The sequence below is a fragment of the Otolemur garnettii genome, unplaced genomic scaffold (genome assembly GCF_000181295.1).
Source record: "Otolemur garnettii isolate 467f Iridium unplaced genomic scaffold, OtoGar3 scaffold00120, whole genome shotgun sequence".
Classification (NCBI taxonomy): Eukaryota; Metazoa; Chordata; class Mammalia; order Primates; family Galagidae; genus Otolemur; species Otolemur garnettii.
Window position 1 is genome coordinate 4,143,817 of NW_003852515.1, and position 21,302 is coordinate 4,165,118.

The 21,302-nt window shown below is 41.1% G+C and overlaps 1 protein-coding gene across 1 annotated transcript in view; it reads left to right on the plus strand.

Annotated features, from left to right (window-relative positions):
* Nucleotides 1-21,302, plus strand: part of FLT1 (fms related tyrosine kinase 1) — a 177,492-nt gene that overhangs the window by 49,455 nt on the left and 106,735 nt on the right. Inside the window, exons 5-10 of the mRNA XM_003797612.3 lie at nucleotides 3,377-3,539; nucleotides 3,643-3,779; nucleotides 6,614-6,788; nucleotides 8,437-8,554; nucleotides 10,923-11,092; nucleotides 11,515-11,674. Coding sequence (XP_003797660.1) covers nucleotides 3,377-3,539; nucleotides 3,643-3,779; nucleotides 6,614-6,788; nucleotides 8,437-8,554; nucleotides 10,923-11,092; nucleotides 11,515-11,674 — 923 coding nt within the window. The remainder of the gene's footprint in view (nucleotides 1-3,376; nucleotides 3,540-3,642; nucleotides 3,780-6,613; nucleotides 6,789-8,436; nucleotides 8,555-10,922; nucleotides 11,093-11,514; nucleotides 11,675-21,302) is intronic.

Here is a 21,302-nt window from a genome sequence, read left to right on the forward strand (position 1 = left end):
CTTGAGCCCAGGAGTTGGAGGTTGCTGTGAGCTGTAATGCCACGGCACTCTGCCCAGGGGGACAGCTTGAGGCCCTGTCTCAAAAAAAAAAAAAAAAAAAAAAAATGTAAGACTTCCCAAGGCAGCACCTAGCACTGTCCATCTCACAGCAGGTACTCAGGAAACCTTGGTGCTGGTGGTGATGGAGTTGAAAAGGTTTGAAGAGTGATTGTCAGTATCACCCACTGATGTGGAGTCGTCTTCCCTTGAGTTCACTCTCCTAGTTGTTAATTTAAGCCCTCAACACAGTGCATCTGACACAGGCTTTGACCTCCATTACACCTGTGCGTCATCGCCATGAAAGGAGAGTGAAACGCTTCATTGGTCAAGCAAAAAACAAGGTTTCCAGGGTGATAGGGACTTCCGAGGCCATGCCGGGCACCTAGACTTCTGCAATGGTCTAGCTTATGAAGGGAGAAGTCCACAGTGGTTAAGAGCAGAGGCTGATGTCATGCTGCCTGAATTCTTTCCACACTGCCACTTACCTGCTTGGCAAACTAACCAATTTTTGAACCTCTCTCCACCTCAGTTTCCCCATTTGGGGAATGGGGTGATCACAGTAGCTCCGCCTCACGTGGTTGTTAGGAAGGCCAAAGGAGGCAACGTATGGAAAGCACCTAGAAGAGGGTCTGTTCTGTTCTAAGTACAAGATAAGCCCTAATCCAGGGTTAGCTCTCAGTATCATTTACTTACACCTGACTATCAAGTCATGTTTTCAATAGCATGGCATTACTACTCTTAGTCTGAAATAGCAATCGCTATAGAATTATGAATATGAAAAACATTATGGAGGGGGGAAACTTCTCTCTTTCATGTGAGCCCCAGTGCAGGTTTTTTGTCAAAAGGAACATTCCAACCACACATCAAAAATTGAGGCAGTAGAGTGTTTATTTACTCTGTTCTTGTGCCTAAGATCGACAATGCACAATTTTTTTAAAAAAAGAGAAGTAAAATCCAAATTTGGTTGGGCACATATTATTATCGAAAACATTCTAACCCATTACATACCTTTGCTGAGATGAAATTAGTATTTTTCCCTTCCATTTCTCTTACTGACCGCTTTCTTCTTTTTTTTTTTTTTTGAGACAGAGCCTCAAGCTGTCCCCCTGGGCAGAGTGCCGTGGCATTACAGCTCACAGCAACCTCCAACTCCTGGGCTCAAGCGAGTCTCCTGCCTCCGCCTCCCAAGTAGCTAGGACCACAGGCACCCGCCACAACGCCCGGCTATTTTTTGGTTGCAGCCGTCATTGTTGTTTGGCGGGTCCGGGCTGGGGATTCGAACCCGCCACCTTAGGTGTACGTGGCTGGCGCCTTTGACCCCTTTCTTCTAATTCACAGTCCTCTCCTCCTCTTCCTATACCTGGTTTGACAGCACCATGGTCAGCTGAAGACAGGCCACCATGCATGCCCTCTGTCCATGCTGAGATCAACCTGCTCATGAGGCTGCACCCTTATGACAGTGCAGTGCCAGCCAAGCTAATAGGCTACACAGTCTCTTATTGTTTTAGCTCCTGTCAGTTCAAAATAAAGTTACTTTGTCAATGGAATACAACTAGTGGCAGTAATGGATAGATCAGAATCGTGCTGAGGAATCTGTCAACAAACCTTGCCTATAGATTTGGCACATGTTTTTTTCACTTATTTTTAAAGCACCATAGATTTGAATCCCTGACTTGAATTTTTCTTGAGTTTTTCCCTTAATTGTTGGAACTAAATTACAACAGAATGTTCTTTTCCCACTGAATGCGGAATATTCCTGAGTTTACAGGTAGAATCTTGACTTAGTAAAACATGAAACAGAGCCTTTCCTTGCTTTGAGTTCTTCGTAAACAGTATGTAATTAATTTCAAACCCAAGTAACACAGGTAACACATACCAGTGTAGATATATTCACTGGGAAGGAGGAACCAGTGACTTTTTGACTAGAAATTTCTGCCAGAGGATCACAAATCCAGATTAGCTACTTCAACAAGCAATATAAAATAAATATAAAAGATAACTGGATAGAGAGAGGGATATCAAGAGTACTTTTAAAAATGGAAGTAGAACTGGGTGCTGTGTAATCCTAGCACTTTAGCAGGCTGAGGGAGGAGGATCACATGAGGCCAGGGGTTTAAGACCAGCCCACGCAAGAACAAGACTCCATTGCTACAAAAAATAGAAAAATTAGCAGGCATGGGAGCCCATGCTTGTAGTCCAAGCTACTTGGGAGGCTGAGGCAAGAGGATTGCTTGAGCTCAGAAGTTTGAGGTTACATTGAGATATGATACACCACTGCACTCTAGCCTAGGAGACAGAGAGAAGCCATGTTTAAAAAAAAAAAAAGCTAGAAAAGTTCTTTATGACTGTTTGGCGTTTTTTTGTTTGTTTGTTTTTAAATAATCTGATGAAGGAAGGTAATCTCATTCTGTTTTTCCTTTTCCATTTGAGCATATGTAAGAGTGATAGTCATCTCTGAAATTGGACTGGCAACCTGGCCTCAGGAGAGTCTGGCTAGGCCACTGTATGGATCAATGACCCTTTATGAAGTTTAATCCCCCAACAGGGTGTTTGTACTATACTCTTTAAAAATTAAGTCCTTGATGTCAAACACAGGTGAAGGAGAAAGTCAAATTGTGAATTCTTTTATTCTGTTTGGACTCGCCATATTTGAAATTAGAATTTCAGAGCACTTCATTCATTCCTGTGTCCTGGCCCCCAGAGGCTGTCTTCACTCTTGGCAGCTTCAGCTTTTGGGGTTTTCCTCCCCAAAGGCAGAATCGATAGCTTCCTTCTGAGCACCAGAATCCATAGAATGATAACCCCAGTGAGTGCCAAGTTAATGCCATGAATCTTAGAGGACCTGAAATTATTCACAGTCCTTTGAAAACAGCCACCACTTTAGTAAACCCTGCAGAGAAACAAGTTGATGGGAGAACAAGTTGCGGCCTATTAAAGGCTCCAGATGATGAAGACACATAAGGATAACCTGGTAGGCCCAGTGGAAAAATGCTAACTGGTCTCTCTGTTGAGTATCAGACCAGTTTATTGTGAAGATTTCCAGAGGCCAGAGAGTTCCAGGCTCCCCCTAGAAGTCTGACAGGACAACCAGGACTATCCTGTGTAGCTGCCACTTATTGCCAAGGCTGATAATAAATTAGCAAAATTACTATGATTTATCACAATACAAATATATTTTGTTATGTGCAAAGAAAACTAAAGAACCAATTATAACACATTAGGGTTTTTAATCTGTATTATTTCAGATGAAAATTACATCTTCACAAACCACTAGTGAAAGAGTAGTTTCCCCAGAGTGCTAATATAGGATTTTATTAACGCGTTTCTTCCTTTTCAGTTTCCACTTGACACTCTGATCCCTGATGGAAAAAGAGTAATCTGGGACAGTAGAAAGGGCTTTATAATATCGAGAGCAACGTACAGAGAAATAGGGCTTCTGACCTGTGAAGCAACAGTCAATGGACATGTGTATCAGACGAACTATCTCACACATCGACAAAGTAAGTGATACTGCAAAGGTGTGAACGTAAGCCAGAATGCTCTAGGGTCGATCTGCTTAATGAAACCTTCATTAAATTTTTTTTTTCTCTCTTCTTCTTGCAGCCAATAAGATCACAGATGTTCAAATAAGCACACTGAGCCCAGTCAGATTACTCAGAGGTCATACTCTGACCCTCAACTGTACTGCTACCACTCCCTTGAACACCAGAGTTCAAATGACCTGGAGTTACCCTGGTGAAGTGAGTGACCCATTTTTCTATTTCTTCTGTACAACAATATTTATTTTTAGCAAGTAAAATCCCCCTGGGTTTTTGAGATGAGAAAAATCAGAAAATTATGACTCCCGTGGGAGTGTCAGTCAACAAAGATGCTTTGGGTTGGGTTTGGGTGCTTTCCTGGCCTGGGATTTCAGAGGGTGATATGCATAGATACCGTCTTTTGATGTCTAGCAGTTTTGTTTGGAAGTGTCTAGCCTGGTATTTCTATTGCCTGATGATGTGTGGAAAAAGGGATTGTTTCATTCTTGGAAACTATTCTCTAGGGTTTAGAGATGAGAGAGAAATTTATCACTAAATGCCAGGCAGGGACTGTCTTTTGTAACAACAACAACAACTACTTTCCAGAAGGTTGTCTTTGTCAGCGCCTTCATTTAAGATACTGGCAGACAGTCAGGCACCTGATTGGAGCATGTCTGGAGAAGATATTACAATTCAGCCATCCAATATTCCGTTTGTTCAGTGTCAGAGGAGCAATTCTGTCCTTCAGAAGAATGAAAAGAATGAAGACTAAGTCAGCTTCCCTCATTCAAACATCCTTGCAAACAATACTTATTTTAAAACTATGTAAATGCGGGAACTATGATCAACCATTAAGAAAAGTTTGACAGTAGTTCCAGCCTCCACTTCTTGTATATTAGTATGATTTATGTAGCATATCCTAAGGATAATCATTAGGTAATCCTTCAGATTCCCCAATCACAAAGTCAATTTATGATTAAATTATGTGTGAACGATTAATGCCTCGGTCCCTACAAGCTAGTTTTTTTCCATCAATATTTCCTGCCATGGAAATAGAATAACTTGACAACAAAAAGATGTAACAAGTACCCTGCTTTAAGGATTTGTCAGTCACAAACTATTTTCTAAAAAGTGATGCTGTTTCCTTTTAATTAAAATGCTAGACCTGGCACAGTGGCCCACACCTGTAATCCTAGCACTCTGGGAGGCTGAGACGGTAGGATCACCTGAGCTCATGAGTTGGAGACCAGCTGGAGCAAGAGTGAGATCCTGTCTCTACCAAAATAGAAAAAATTACCCAAGTGTGGTGGTACACACCTATAAGGTTCCAGCTACTTGAGAAGCTGAGGAAAGAGGATCACTAGAGACTTGGGTCTGAGGTTGCTGTGAGCTAGGCTGATGCCATGGCACTCTACCCAGGGCAACAGAGTGAAACTCTGTCTCAAAAAAAAAAAAAAAAGCTATTATTACTTGTAGCAGGATTTTGGGGGGTTTTGATAGAAATTAAATAGGCTCAATAAATGCCATGAGGGGAAGATACTTTTAACCTATTAGTGTTGCTACTGTAGGAAAGAGTATTGATAATATATCTATTGAGCACCAATAGTCTTCAAAATTGGCACTATCCAGTAGAACTTGCTGTGATGGGAGTATTCTCTATCTGTGCTGTCCAATACAATAACCCCTGGCCACATATGGTGAATGAACACCTGAAATGTAGCTAGAGCAACTGAGAAATGAATTTTTTATTTTATTTTTAACAGCCACATGTAATGGGTGGCTGCAGTAATGGACAGAGCACTTCTAACGCAGAGATGTGCTATTTTCCACATCAGAAACAATACCATTGTTCCTCAAATTTGAGAATGAAAGAGTTCTCGGAAGGAGAAGTAATACCTGTATATGTAGAGAGGCAGAAATTCTCCTTGGTCTATGTCAGGGGAATGGTTCTCTGACTTTTGATAGTAGTGATAGTCTTTTCTGTGGTTCCTGCAGAGAAAGGCCTAAACGTGTTTGTCTGTTCCAACAGGGAAGTAAAAGGACAGGTGAGTAGATGTTTGTTAAACATGGCACAGAGGAGAGCTCAGTTCAAATCCCAAAGATCAGTTCTGGACAGCCGCCAGAGCCTTTTTTTCATGCTCCCTGACTGTGATCCCATTCCCCTCCCCTACCATGGGGAAGGATTGAGAGGAGGAAATAACATACTGTGTGTTATAACATGTAATGCTTTAAAAAAAAGGAGGGGGGGGGAAGGAAAGGAACAATTAAAGGAGAAGGCAATGTGATCTCATCTTTTCACAGCAGTGAGCAGGTCACTGTTGCCTGTTGAGACTACTGAGCCTAAGCACAACTCTTGGACTTCCCTGAGAGAAACACGGGACACCTTCCAAGTGTTGACTAAACTTGTCCATGGCTTTGTATGTCCCCAGATCCATTTACTACGACTGAGCAGAAGTTGGCAACCACTACTCAAATAGTGAAATAATGAAACTGTAGGATTACCCCAGCTCAGTGGGGATAGCCAGGACTCATTATCTTGCCCTTCACTTCTCATAAGGAAGCAACAGAAAACTCATGGTAACTTAAGAGAAATACTGTCATTGAGCCAGACTCTAAAGCTAATCGCTGCCCAGTTTGTATGTGTGGTAGGTGTACCTACAGGACAGGGTAGTGCATGGAGAGATTTATACTCAAAGGCCTGAGTTCCTGGCCTACATTGGCCTGCGTCTCTGCTGTTTCAGTTTCTTGAAGCAGTAAAAGCACAATCAAACCTGCCAGTCTCCCTAGGCTACTGTGAAAAATGCATGAGATAAGGCAAGTGAAAATCCATTTGAAGAAAATTAAGTGCTAGATAAATGCTACTATGCTACATAGTTGAAGCATATCTACAGAGAAATACAGTTTCCAAACAACTTACTCTACCTGGGTTTGATATGTTTCTCAACATCAAAAAAAGAAGCTGTTATTAAACAATGGTCTGAGAGATGTTAAAATCCTATATAACTTCAGGCATGAACAATTACTCCTTCTACATTTGTTATACATTTTTTTTGTAGATAAAGAAAAGAGCTTCTATAAGGCAACGAATTGACCAAAGCAATTCCCATACCAATGTGTTCTACAGTATTCTTACTATTGACAGAGTACAGAACAAAGACAAAGGACTTTACACTTGTCATGTGAAGAGTGGACCATCATTAAGATCTGTCAACACCTCAGTGCATATATATGGTAAGCCGGGGTTCAGGGTTGCCAACTCAGGCAGTATGCCTTCTAGTCATTGTGGACATTTGGGTTCCATAAACAAATTTTCTGTTGACCAAGAGTCACATTATCATGAATGAATACAACTTTGCCAGTCGCTTCCTCCCTTCTGCCAAAACCCAAGTCACATTAAGTGCTTTTATAATTTAACACTCTCAAATTGGACAGAGAGTCTTTCCTTTAGAAGCTTATGATGGTTAATAATTCAGTTAGGTAATAAGATATTTATGAAATTCTTTATTTCATGGGTTCAATATTAATAAAACAGAAAAAGATGATTGGTTTTACCTTTACTATCTGTGAAAAACTTCCCAGGGACTACCATAACTTAGAGATATAAAACTATGCTATGATGGGGTGGTGCCCTTAGCTCAGTGGATAGGGCACCGGCCACATACACTGAGGCTGGTGGGTTTAAACCCAGCCTGAGCCTGCTAAAACAGCTATGACAACTGCAACAACAACAACAAAAAATAGCTGGGCATTGTGGCGGGCACCTGTAGTCCCAGTTACTTGAGAGGCTGAGGCAAGAGAATTGCTTGAGCCCAAGAGTTTGAGGTTGCTGTCAGCTGTGACAGCACAGCACTCTACCCAGAGCGACAGCTTAAGATTCTGTCACCACCACCACCACCCCAAAAAAAATTAAAAAAAAAAAAAAAAACAAAAACTATGCTGTGGCTTGGCACCTACAGCTCAAGTGGCTAATGTGCTAGCCACATATATCAGAGCTGGAGGGTTCGAATCCAGCCTAGGCCTGCCAAACAACAATGATAACTACAACCAAAAAATAGCCAGGTGTTGTGGTGGGTGCCTGTAGTCCCAGCTACTTGGGAGGCTGAGGCAAAAGAATTACTTAAGCCCAGGAGTTGGAGGTTGCTGTGAGCTGTGACACCACTGCATTCTACCCAGGGCTATGGTTTTAGGCTCTATCTCGAAAAAAAAAGAAACAAAAAACTATGCTATGATGAATTACTTAGAATTAATGCTATTTTATCCCTGGTTTCACTATCATGGAGTCCTAATATTATTGTTTAATCCTAATATGCAAATTCTATAAAGAAAATACTTACTAAGCTTCTTTCCATTCTGAGAAGGGAACAGTGTGAAGAGCGGTTGATTTTTTTATATTGAATTAGTTGTTTTAGGACACCTGTTGGATCTTCCTCCTATCTTATTTATATTCACCAGGTAGATTTTTAAGAAATATCTTCCCACATTTTTGTTTTCAGGATATAGATATTTAAGGTGTTCCCTTTCTCTTGGTCTGCCACTGTTTTATGTCCCTAGGACTCGAAACCATTTGATTTAAAGGTATTTTAGCAGTTAGGTTTCTTTTGTTTGTTTCGTTGTTGTTTTCTTTTTGGGCAGTTTTTGGTCAGGGCCACACTTGAACCCGCCACCCCCAGTATATGGGACCGGCGCCCTACTCCTTGAGCCCCAGGCGCCGCCCCAGGTAGGGTGCTTTTAAAGCATTTTACTGTTTGATGAACATTCGAGCCCATCCATAGGCTCAGTCGTCACTCTGCTCTGATCGCCGCTCCTTTAATGAGTTCCTAAAATTTTGTTTGCAGAGATCTATTATTTTCTAATGTATTTATCGCTTCTCCTTTCAAAGAAAAAGCCTTCATCACTGTAAAACACCGAAAACAGCAGGTGCTGGAAACCACCGCCGGCAAGCGCTCCTACCGACTCTCTATGAAAGTGAAGGCGTTTCCCTCGCCGGAAGTCGTATGGTAGGACCCTCACTATTTCCGTATCCGTTGAAGATATGCTTTGTACGTAGGGAAATGCGAGAGTCCAATGACTTGAATTTCTGACAAAATATCAAGAGAGTTCTTCAGACAGCACTAGAGAGCTCAGATCTATCCGGATTCCTGGGTAGTGGAGGTGAGGAGGGCGGGGAGGGGACGCGACACCCCAGGATGGAGCCGGGCCCGCGCGGGGCTCATCTCTGTGTGGTCAGTCCCCGACTGTGACTACCCTCCACATCTCGGTACCTTCCTGTGATGGCAACATTCTCGAATGCGAATGTGTTAGCCAATGACGGGGAAGCATCTTGAATGTGTAACATGCTCCATTAACCCTGAAGAAGTGGCCTCTCCTAATGAGAATGCTGAAAATAATTCCTTTATATACATACAGCTGGGTTGAAAGTTCCAGGCTTGTTTGGAAATTAAACAAACATTAATGGAGACAAGACTTATTCCTTTGGGGGGAGGGGAGAGAGAATGGACCTACTTGAACTAATTAAGTTTGTTTTGGCTCAAAGTTTACATATTCAGAAACTCCTTAAACAGTTGTGTGTTTGTGTGTTTTTCATACAACACCTGATGTAAAACAATGTAATCTGCTTATAATCTGCAGTCATTTTGTTAAATTACTTTTAAATGACAATATCCTTGGCTTAAGTCATTAGGATTTAAACAAAGGACATAGTGCAAACTGATTAGGAAAACAATCCATACAATATAGAAGCAGGGGCCGCTTTTAACATCTCCTCACCCAGGCCTCCTTTGCCTTTCAATTTCAGGAGTTCAGTGTTTGTTTTCAGTTTCCTCAAATATTTAATAGGGAATTAACAAGAAAAATTAAACTTTGTGCTATGCCTTCAGGTTACCAAAGTAAAAAAGGGATTTTTTTTTGGTAATATATAGAAGTTTAATAGTAAATTGAACAGTAATGTAATGTATCTAGGAGATACATTCACTCATACCGTGTTTGAGAGTATACTTGTCTGCTGGTGTTGATTTCTTCAGTAATTTACCAGCAAGGGCCTAAAAGAAATTCAACCCACTTTTAGAAACTGCTCACTTGTTAATATGAAATAATTTGAAGTAATACTAAATTGATTTTTGTATCACAAAATCTAGCACAGTAATTCTAACTGCTTTGGAACTGAGACCCACTAGTAATGGAAATTTGTTTGCAGAGCTAGGTAATAACATGCATGATTATGAATTAAATTTCCAATATTATAGCTTTTTACAGGACACGATAAACTCCAATACATTAAAAATGCGCATTTAAAGAACTGGGCATTTGAGTGAATTCATAGCATTTTAGAGGTATAAGGGACTGTTGAGAACCTCTAGAAAATTTGAGAAGATTGAGGCTCCAACAGGTTAGTCACACGTGTGGCAGCAGACACAGGTGACACATCCAGCCTCAGATCTCAGCTCTGCATGCGATGGAATGGTACTAAGGCACTGATTCTATATTTTAAATGGTTTTTTAAATTTTTTCTTTCTTTTTTTTTTTTTGAGACAGAGCCTCAAGTTGTCCCCCTGGGTAGAGTCCCTTGGCATCACAGCTCACAGTAACCTCCAACTCCTGGGCTCAAGCGAGTCTCCTGCCTCTGCCTCCCAAGTAGCTGGGACCACAGGCGTCCACCACAACGCATGGCTACTTTTTTGGTTGCAGCCTTCATTGTTGTTTGGCGGGCCGGGCTGGATTCGAACCCGCCACCTTAGGTGTATGTGGCTGGCACCTTAGCCACTTGAGCCACAGGCACCGAGCCTTAAATTTTTTCTTTAAGTTTATACTTTGTTTTGTGCCTTAACTGTTCTTCATCAGGGGAAGAATCTTGATAATCTTGATTTTAATTTAGTTTATGAAAGGGACAACTGGTGTGACCATTTATGTAACTAATAAGAACTCCACATGAGACCACAATAGAAAAGTCTATTTTTATTTTTATCTGGATAAGTGATCTAGTTGATTTGACGTACAATGGCCCTTGGCCCTCCGAGGGAACCTCATGGAAAACTCTGAAAAACATCTCGGATGGAATTAGAGCTGGTGCCTCTGGGTTAATACTTAAGTCACTGTGGCCACCAGCATCTCCGGGGGTACATTAAGCCACTGCTTTTCTTTCTTTCCTCACTTTGCCTCTTCCTCCTTGTCAGTAAGTAGGAAGTGCTACCTAGTCTAACAATCATACCTGCATTTACTGAAAAGTTTGGGCCTAAATTTTTTTAATCAGTATTTTTGATCAAAGGTTCGAAACTGATATACTTGAGCTTGCAAATGTCAATGACAGTGTTTATCAAAGTGCTGAGAAGCCTGCGTGAAATGAATGATTAATCATGCTTTTAACCACAGGTTAAAAGATGGGGTACCGGCCACTGAGAAATCTGCTCGCTATTTGGCGCATGGCTATTCATTAATTATCAAGGATGTAACTGCAGAGGACGCCGGGGATTATACAATATTGCTGGGCATAAAACAGTCTAATGTGTTTAAAAACCTCACTGCCACTCTAATTGTAAATGGTAAGTTTACTATTTGTGCTTCCTTCTGGTTCTGGTAGAGGAGAAATGAATGAGAATTCATAAATTCAAAAGTCCATATAAAAGCCAACAAAGAAACTAAAATTTTAAATAATTTTAAAAACCGCTTCTGTTCCCATCATAACTATCTTGTGTTTACTTGTTACCTTCTAAAAGCGATATGATTTTTTATCATTACGATCACAACCTACATGCCACGGAACCAAGTTATTAAAGCTCTCAAAACACTTCTACTATTTTTTGAAATCAGAATTTTCTTAACAAACACGAGGGTTTATTTGTTGGTTGTTTCTGTGTTTGTTTCCCGGACATCAAAACCCATGAGAATGTGGTTCCTCATGTGTGGCCCTGGAGAAAGTCAGGACAGCTCTTGACTTCTGTCTCATTCTTCATCTCCTTTCCAGTGAAACCCCAGATTTACGAAAAGGCCGTGTCATCACTTCCAGACCCGATCCTCTACCCACTGGGCAGCAGACAAACCCTGATTTGCACTGTTTATGGAATCCCTCAACCTACAATCAAATGGTTCTGGCACCCCTGTAACCATAATCATTCCAAAGCAAGGTAGGGACCATGTATTTCTTGGCTAACTTTCAAATACTTTGGGACACCTGGAATTAAGATTCTTTAATGGACACAGATGAGAATTTTCAGATAGAATGCGCAATATGTTTGGGGCAAAGGCTTTCCCTGCCTTGGAAAAAGGTAGGCATCTACTCTTCTTTCCTACTGAAAATACTCTACCTTGGCTAACAATTTCAAAATTTTTCGCTCTAGTTTGCAGTTCTAAGAGCACAGGAACTAAAACTAAAGTCCCCCTGTGAGCCATCTGAGCTTGGGCTAGAACTCCAGTTCCCTATTTCCCAACTGAGCATCCCCGGACTTTGGCTATACCACTGTCACACGGGTCTCCCCATTTGTCATTTTGTATTCGTTGGCTGTGGTATAAGATCTCCCCAACATGATCACTGTGTTTCCTACTTTGGGGCAGGCGCAGTGTCCGCACGCAGTAGATGCTCAGTGTCCGCACGCAGTAGATGCTCAGTGTGTACTTGCTGAATGAATGCGCCCCACCCTCTGCTAACTGCAGCATTTCCTTGCATCCTGTTGATGACCATCTCCTGTTTGCTTTTCCCCCTTTTGTTTAGTCTAGAAGGATGATACTAATGATAGATCATAGGAGCTAATTTGAAGAGCAGAATAGAATTGATAGTTACAACATTAAGATATTATTGAAACTGCCCAAGAATGATCATTATGCCAGAGTATTTTCTTTACTACTTCTAACTCCCCTTGCAGAGTGTTTGGGAGGATTGCCCGAACAAAAACAAAACTAGGTTGATTATGAGGGGGTAATTCTAGCATAAATAGAGAGAAGTAGCTATTTGGTTTCCTAGATTCTTCCCACAATTTCAGTTCTTGGTCTTGTTTTTTAATCTTTTGTTTAGGGTGTAGTACTCTGATAGTGGAAAATTACTGGTGAGTTACTGAATTCCTGAGAAGTAGCTATTTCCTCACATGTCTGATTTCTCATTTATGTCATTTTCTACAAATAGAAACATAGAAATATAGCAATAACTTACAAATCTTGAGTACCTTCTTCGCCATCGTGGATATTTAATCCAAAAGACAGTGAGATCTACTGAAATTTTGTATTAATTTCCCAATTTGGATAGGTATCAGTATTTACAGACCTCTCCCTTCAAGATCTTGATACGTGTGCTAACCTAACATGCAAAATAAATTAAAAATTACTAAATAATTTAAGGTATTAGATTTGGATAAAAGGATAGAGTTACCATTGTGAGTGTAGACTATGTTATTACACCTCTGGGGTTAAATGATACTAATAAAATATGGTTTAAGGAATGAGACCAGCTGAAGGGAAACTTTGCAAATATTAGCTCTCTTTCTAGTCTCTTTGTGGCATACGGGATCTTTCTCTGTGTTATGGAATGAGCTTGCCAAGGTATGAAGAGATTAATTCCTTTTGGAATTCTCCCAAGACTCAGAGCACTGCCTTGAATGTTTGTTGACCATTTGAATTATTCCATTTCTTTACTATTTGTTTCTTTACTATTTAAGTTTCCCTGCTGCTTCGTTTCTTCCATATGTCGTTGCTTGAAATTACCTGCCAAGACTGTGCACAACCGTAAGAAGCTCTGGTTCTTTTATTGTAGCCAGCAGGTGCTAAGCAGCCTACCTGTGTCAGGCCCCGATCTGGTGCTTGGTGGTTAAGCTGGTGTACTTATCTTAGAAGTGGGAAATGAACAGAGCTCCTCTATATCACCTTGTCACAAAAGATAAAGCTCAAATCTATAGATGAACGAAACTCTCTCTAATTACTAAAAATTGTCAACCCTGTCTTAAATATGTTTTTATTCACTTAGATTGACTCGGATTCGGGTGTGGTCAGGATTTTAGTGCTCATGCTTATTTTGAGTTGATATAGTTACCTATTCACATAGTGGCATCTATACATGATTATCAGAGGTGACTAGCATATACACATCACTACTCTTAAATAGGTAAAATAATTCCTAGTATTTAAATTTCAGTCTCTACTTAAAGAGCACATTTATCTATAGCCACAGCCAAGGCTTTAGTTTAGCTTTGAGGATAGAATGTATTTAAGTACCTCAAAATTATTAATTGGTTTAATGTGGTCAGCTTATTAATGTACCTAAGTTAATATAGAAAGAGGTTCAGATTTAAGTCAAAATATATAGTTTTCTGGAGTCTAACAAGTATGTAAATATATTTTAAAACTATCAAAACTACTGATAGTTCGACTAGAAACTTCCTCCTTTTAAACAAAAAAGTGGTAAAATGTTTCATGCAAGTGAACTATGTTTTAACTGAGTAATATTTTATAAGAACTTGTTCTTATATCAGGAATAAAAGGGAAAGGGAAACTCAAAGCTGATGAGCCAAGAAGAAATAAAGTAGAATTCCCTTTTTATCTTTCTGCTTTTAAAGAAAGTAAAGTGGCTGATCACCGTGGCTCACACCTGCAATCCTCACACTGTGGGAGGCTGAGACAGGTGGATTGCCGGAGCTCACAAGTTTGAGGCCAGCCTGAGCAAGAACGAGACCCCATCCCTACTACAGATTAAAAAACAAGCCAGGCACCGTGGTACGTGCCTATAGTCGCATCTATTTGGGAGGGTGAGACAGGAGGATTGCTCAAACTCAGGAGTTTGAGGTTGCTGTGAGTTATGACACCATGGCATGCTACCCAGGGCGACGCAGTGAGACTCTGTCTTGAGGGAAAAAAAATATACACACACGAAATAATGTGGCAAATGATAGGAGAACTAGGATATTTCTTCTGAATATTAATAATATTAAGATAAGTTAATAACACTGAATAAGGTGAAATTTTTAGATTTTTCTTATCCTCAACAACTGGTAGAGACTTCTAATAGATATTCCTAAGCCTGTTCATGTTAGCCTGGGCATGAACTGGGAAGCCTCCGCAGGGTGTTAACCTCATAGTACCTTCCCTGTGTGAAGTTTGCAGCTTCTGTTCATATTAGATAAGATCCCTACTTCACAGAGAGAAAACGAGCATCCAATGACATAACGTGAGCAGAAAGGTGCCGAGTGCCATGGAAATGCAAGGTTGTGATAATTGCTAGCACTGGGTACCTATCTCTAAGTAAGACCCAAGAACTGTTATGAACTTAACAGGAAATTTCTGCCTACTGTAGTGCTAGTTTCACAAAAGTGAGAAATTTTACCAAACATTTCTGAGAAATGAACACAAATTGGGAAAGTAAAATACAATTTTGTTTGTGCTTAAAAAATAGAAATTTAGTGGGGGGATGGGCAGAATTAAGGAAAATACGACTTTTCAGAAGAAGAGAAATTAAGGAACTATAGAAGAGTTGGGCAAAAGTAAAAGGAAGAATAATTAGAAGTGTGTCATGGGGAAATGAAGTAACTCTGCCAGTTGCTGTGGTCTGTCCCATTCATTTGTTTCCCGTCATGGGAGGAAGTGGTTCTGCACTGTGGGTTGGCTGAGGCTGGGGTGGGGCTGAGTGGGAAGCCCACTCCACACTCGATTTCTAGAACTTCACATTTTGAAGAACTGAGTGGGATACTAAACCTCCCAAGCCAGGAGCTATTCTGATCTCAGGGTTCTTGACGAGCTTTGCCGCAGCACTGGTACAGTCAGTCCTACAGGAAATACTGCTTAGATGACATTGCCCATGGCAAGGAGGTCGGTCACTAAAGGAACAAGTCACAGTACAGGACTGGAGGGAGGGGGCCTCTCACTGGGGGATGGAAAGGGTGGATCTGAGGAACCCAGGAGCACATAGGGAAAGGACAATCTTGGCATAATCTGTTTGGACTCCAGATCACTATTTTCTCAGGCAGGATCTAAGGCTGAAAGGCTGCTTTTATTTATGAATGTTCGAGACCAAGGAGACCCTCAGGTAACTGAGGGGGGGATTTTATGGCCCGAATGGGGCTTGGAGCTCTCTTTGGCCTACTTCCCACAAACACAAGGTGGAGGCGGGGGGGGGGGGTCCGCTGGATCACCCTCCTCCCAGTCTCCATTATCTCTGACCACCTCCTCCATTAGTGTCCAGCGCCCACCTGGTTGTTTGGGGGGCTATCTTTTCTTCTTCTTTAAAGTAAGGTATGTTTTTTAAAAAGCTGACCACGTTTGGATCTTTAGAGAGGTCAAAGCCTGCAGCTTTTGTGACTGCAGTTTTGTTTTCTGAACACACATTCTTTCGATCACAAGCCACTTTGTCTCTCCCCACCTATCACAAATCATTATTCTGAGTAATAAATAACACTGATCAATTATTAAAGCTATCAGTGTTATACATGCCATGTTATTCCCCCTCTAATGGAAAAAAAAATCTTAGCTAATATGGGATTTTTCGTAAAAATCTCATTCTCTTTATAAGGTATCTGTGATGACCATTCAAAATGTGTAGTGAGAAACTATTACTTACATTGCATTAATACTGCTCACATCTCACAAACAAATTTTGTACCTCATCAGTGTCATCTAAATATTGGCATTCAGTCTAAATTTGTATTCAATCTAAATATACTGTCAACCACCTGCTCCTCCCAAGTATTGAGTAGGCACCAACTATGTGCAAAACAAAGATCAACAGCATTTGTCTTTAGCATTTGTGGAGATTCCTTATTGAGTCTATGTATGTACCTGCAGAATATCTATTACGCAGTCTCAGGCATAGAGACCTGGGAATCAAGGAAATGGGTTCTATTCTTGGCACAGTCCCTGACTTCTGTGTGACCTTGACCAGTTATTTAATCTGTGCTTCCCTTTCCCCTTCTGTAAATGGTAAGTGCCGCGCTTCCCCTTTCCTAGGATAGACAGCTATGAATGAGTTAAGTGAGAAAATCACATTAAATTACATTTTCTTCCTTCAAAAAAGCTCAAAATAATTTCCCAATTGTTGCCCACTGCTATTACCTTTCAGTTCCCTATAAATTACAAAGCAAATTGGCCATTAATTCTGAGGATCAGTGCCAAATTAACAGAAACTTGCAACTGAAGTAGAAAAGTCTTACATGTAAGCATAAACTTTGATACAAAACTGACTCTGTGATTATAATGTTAATAATGACCCAGTAAGAAAAAAAGGGCAGCAGCCCCTCCACCGTCGGTGTCAACCCACATTTTCTTCAGTGCCAACCTGGACCACCTTTGCCAGCCTTTGTCCACCCATACAAATCAAGGCATTCTCATTCTCTGCTCCGTTACCTCTAAAACCTTGCTTGCCTCATTTGATCTTTTGCCAATGAGGCCCTTCAAGATGCAAAAATGTTGTTAGATTCTCAACTCCTGCAAGTTTGAGGGGTACAGTATTCTTTATTGCTTTCTTAGCTACAGTGGTGAGTTATCTAAGTAATACCTAATAGACGTACCTAATGGACTCTCAAGGAATTGCTTCCAAAGCTCTAAAATAGGTCAGACTGGAGTTTAAAATAATTACATGCTTTAGAAGTTAAATAGAAAATAATCTTCCCCAGCCATTCTCGATGGCAATTTGATGGGCCATTTCTGAAACACATCTACGATGGAGGTCTAGAGAAAGCTGACACTCCAGAACTGAGTGTAGTTTACTGTTTTCCTTTGGGGGATTTTGGGGGTGGGGGGTGGGGCGGTGGCCTACAAAAATCAGGGAAAAGCAGAGGCATCTAGGAACTCTGAGAAGGGCTTGCCTAATTGCATCTCTCTATTGTAAGTCAGCAAATTGGCAAAGAAAGGGAGGCCTGAATCATTAGCGATGTGTGAGGGATGGATCATTTGGGAGTAACACAGTTTTGTGCATCAGTGGGGTATGTAAAATTAACAGGGCAAAAGCAAAACAATTGTTAATGGTAGTTAATTAGAAATGTACTCAAGGACTCAAATTTAATTGACTGCCAGCATGAATGTCTATTCTTTTTATGCTGTAACAGTTTTATGCCCCATATTTTATTTTCTGCCTACAAAATGAAAGTTTTAACAATTGAAAAATTGAGAAAGTCAACATTCCCCAGGGCAAAATGCAGGTCAGATGTCTGAGGAAAACTGTGATTTAAACTCTTCTTTTGGAAGCAGGATCACATACCTCCTGATTTAATATTTATCACGTTCCTCTTACATATATAGACAGTTTTTATCTGTGTGTCTCAACATATATTCTCCGCAGTGTGGGCCTGGGTATGCAGCTTTGCATCAGGCATGCTGCAGATAATTTTAATTTGCCACAAACAAAACCTTGAATCAAAATGAGAACTGTAAAGAAGACCACTTGACCAAAGACCACTTTAGCAAAACTGAGCTTGAACAAATGGGCAAATAAAACTGGCCATCTTATCCAGGAGGCTTTCATCAGAAGCCAAAAGTGAATGTTCACTGACTAATGAGAAACTTCTTGCATTCTGTTATGTAATTACTGGATGAGGAAGTGCACACTGCCCAAAGTGAATGCTCAGACAACAGCCCTTATTAATATTTCATACAAAGTCCTGAGAACAGAGCACGAGTTCATTTGCCAAATGCCTCGTTGCCACTTTTCCATGCTTTGTGAGATTTGCCTGTTTTTCCCACTCTTCATAGTAATACAGTGAATCTGGTGAATAATTGTTTCTAACGAATTAACTGTCTCCTGCAATTGCTATCAAACATTTCATTATGTGTTTTAAATTAAACCAAAAGGCTGAGTCATAGGAAATCTATGCTGGATGGGTTTTGTAGGGATCTGTTCAACAAGGTTCAACGTAGTGTCCCAGGATTCAGAGTACCAGGAGATAGTGATGTACAATTAGGGAAGACTCCTTAAAAAGACTGACAGAACCTCTCAATTTTTCTTTGCCCATATTCACAGGCAATTTCCAATCTTTGGAAATTGAATGGCATTTTCATTATCGAATCTAGAAAGTAATGTCCTGACACAAGATTGTTAGGAATTAGAGAAATAAAACAAATCACTCACAAAACATGCACTTACGCATCGATTCTGTGGTTTTAATGAATCTCACTGCCCTTTTAGGTGAAAAAGCAGAACCTGGTGGATTGAGAAATTGGAGGGGGCATTGGATTTAGACTGTGGCCCTGGCAGTGCCTTTTAATGAATTCCTGGTCACTAGCCCTTGTTTCTTTCTTTTTTTTTTTTTGAGACAGAGCCTCAAGCCGTCCCCCTGGGTAGAGTGCCATGGCTTCACTGCTCACAGCAACCTCCAACTCCTGGGCTCAAGCGAGTCCCCTGCCTCCGCCTCCCAAGTAGCTGGGACCACAGGCGCCCGCCACAACGCCCGGCCATTTTTTGGTTGCAGCTGTCATTGTTGTTTGGCGGGTCCGGGCTGGGGATTCGAACCCGCCACCCTAGGTGTACGTGGCTGGCGCCCTAGCCAGTTGAGCCACAGGCGCCGAGCCTAGCCCTTGTTTCTTGACAATTTTTCTAGAAGCCTCATAGCATGTTTTGGCACCTTGAATGCAGTGGTCCACTTAATTATTACAGCTATAATAGATTAATCAACAAGTCCCTTCTGGTGCCCAAAGCTGTGTTTATTCCTCTACACATTACGATCTCTCATCTGTACAATAATTCTACATAATGGTTATAACTCCCCTACTTTCCCATAAGGAAACTGAAGCTCAACAAGTTATATTTCAGGTGTTTTCAGGTGACAGAATAAAAGGAAATGGGGATAAACAGGCTGGCATTTTGGAAGGTTACTTTTCCTTGGTGTCCCATGTGGCTTCTCAGAGTGGATCCCTATGGATTCCCAGAGAAAGAAAGGAAAGTCCTCAAGGGACAGGTGTAGGAGCCCTCTGGCCTAACCTAGTAGGTCTCTTCTTGTCAGTGGTTAATGACAACTGAGCCCATCTGTTGAGTTGGAGTTGAGCTGAGGGTGGGAGAGCAAAAGAGAAAGAGGTTAGCAGCAATTAGAGGAGGATTTGGCTCAAATTTCACAATATCTTTGAGAACCTGTGATGACCTACACCTGTAGGAAGAAGTGGACCCTTTCAGGGGCTATAAATCCCAGTGGGATGGGCAGGCCTAGGTAAGTCCACCCTTAGGCGGGTTGGCAGATCAAACAGTTAATGGGCATGTTAACAGTACTGACTTTGCCCTAACAGTACTGACCCTGTCTGTGACTTTCTCGCCACACTGTTGTATTTGATCTCCTGTAGGGAAGTCCCATTCTCTCATTTATCATTCATGATTAACGTTCTGGACTGGGATTCAGCAAGTACCCAGCCCTCAGTGGTCTCACAAAGCTTACAGATGTTTAGGCAAAGAAGACCCAGGAGAGTAATTAAAAGGGATGAAAAGGAGAGGTCCAAAGAAAATGAAAGAGAAGACATGAGACTTTATGGATGATGAGTGAATGAAATGGGGACACGGAGGCTGCAAATTTCAGCCTCAGCATACCTCAACCCAGTCACCTGGAATGATTACTTCAGTTAGAATTAGGAATATTAGAGATTTGATTTTTTTAAAGAGCTTCTTTTATGTAGATGAGAAACTGTGGCTCAGAGATAATTCTCTCTCATCTCACGCTACTTAATGGCAAGCTCAGGACTAGATGCCTGTCTCTGGCTTCCTATTTGTTATTTCCAACACACAGTGTGTTGAGTCTCATGGGAGGTGCTTATAACATAGACAACCATAGGTGGTGGGTGGTGAGTGCTGCAGTTTAGAGGAAGCACCATGGTGGAGGTGGGATTTGAGCCTTAAAGGTCATGGGTGGGTAGGTCCTGGACGTGACAGAGTGACATGGGAAGGAGTAGGAATGGGCTGAGAAGCTAAAGAGGATGTGTCATCAGATTTGGGTTGAGAAAATAATGAAAGCCAAAACTGAAAAGGTTTAAGTTTGGACCTGTAGGGCAAGTTCTTGAATGGACACAGAAGAGCCAAGCGGGGCAGCTCTTCTCCCCAGCTCACCTTCCCTGGCTGCTGCCTGGGGTTCTGCTGTCTACTGGCCAGAAGCCTACCTGGTCCCTTCTCACTGACTGTTACAGAATCATCACTGGCAGTGTCCTACCTGTGGCATTTCTTCAGCACATGGTATGTGTACTGTAGCCCTGAAATTCTGCCCTCTGGGTCTGTAAGTCAGGCTTTTAAAAAATTTCCATGGGTGTATATTATTCCAGTTCCTTAGGTCTTTAACATTCCATACGCTTTGTCATCATCATTAAAAATTATGTAGGAAGATCACTGCCATCTCACTGACAAATCCTCCCTCATGACCATGAAAACGTCCTTGAAAGAATAAGGTGGAAAACAAAAATGTGTATTTAAAGGCTATCTAGAGACACACAAAAGATCATGACCGGTACAAGACTGTGCGGCCTAGGATTTCTATTGTCTATGGGATTTAAGTGTTGAAAATGTCCTTCACACGCATTAGCTCATTCAGTTATCCCAGAACTTATGGGAGACAGACATTACAATTGTCACCATTTTCCAGATCAGGTACAGAGAGTCCAAGTACCTTGTTAGGAGACTAGTCCTGATTGACATGTCAACGAGACTGTAAATGTGTCCCCTCCAACACATCATCAACCAGGCAATTGAAAGTAGTTCATTTGTCACTATCAGAATTGGTTCTGTAACAACTCCTTTGACGTTAAAATGAGTAATTTTTGGTCAAAAGCTCATGATCCAGAAAGCAGATGTGTTTTTTTTTTTTTTTTTTTTTTTTT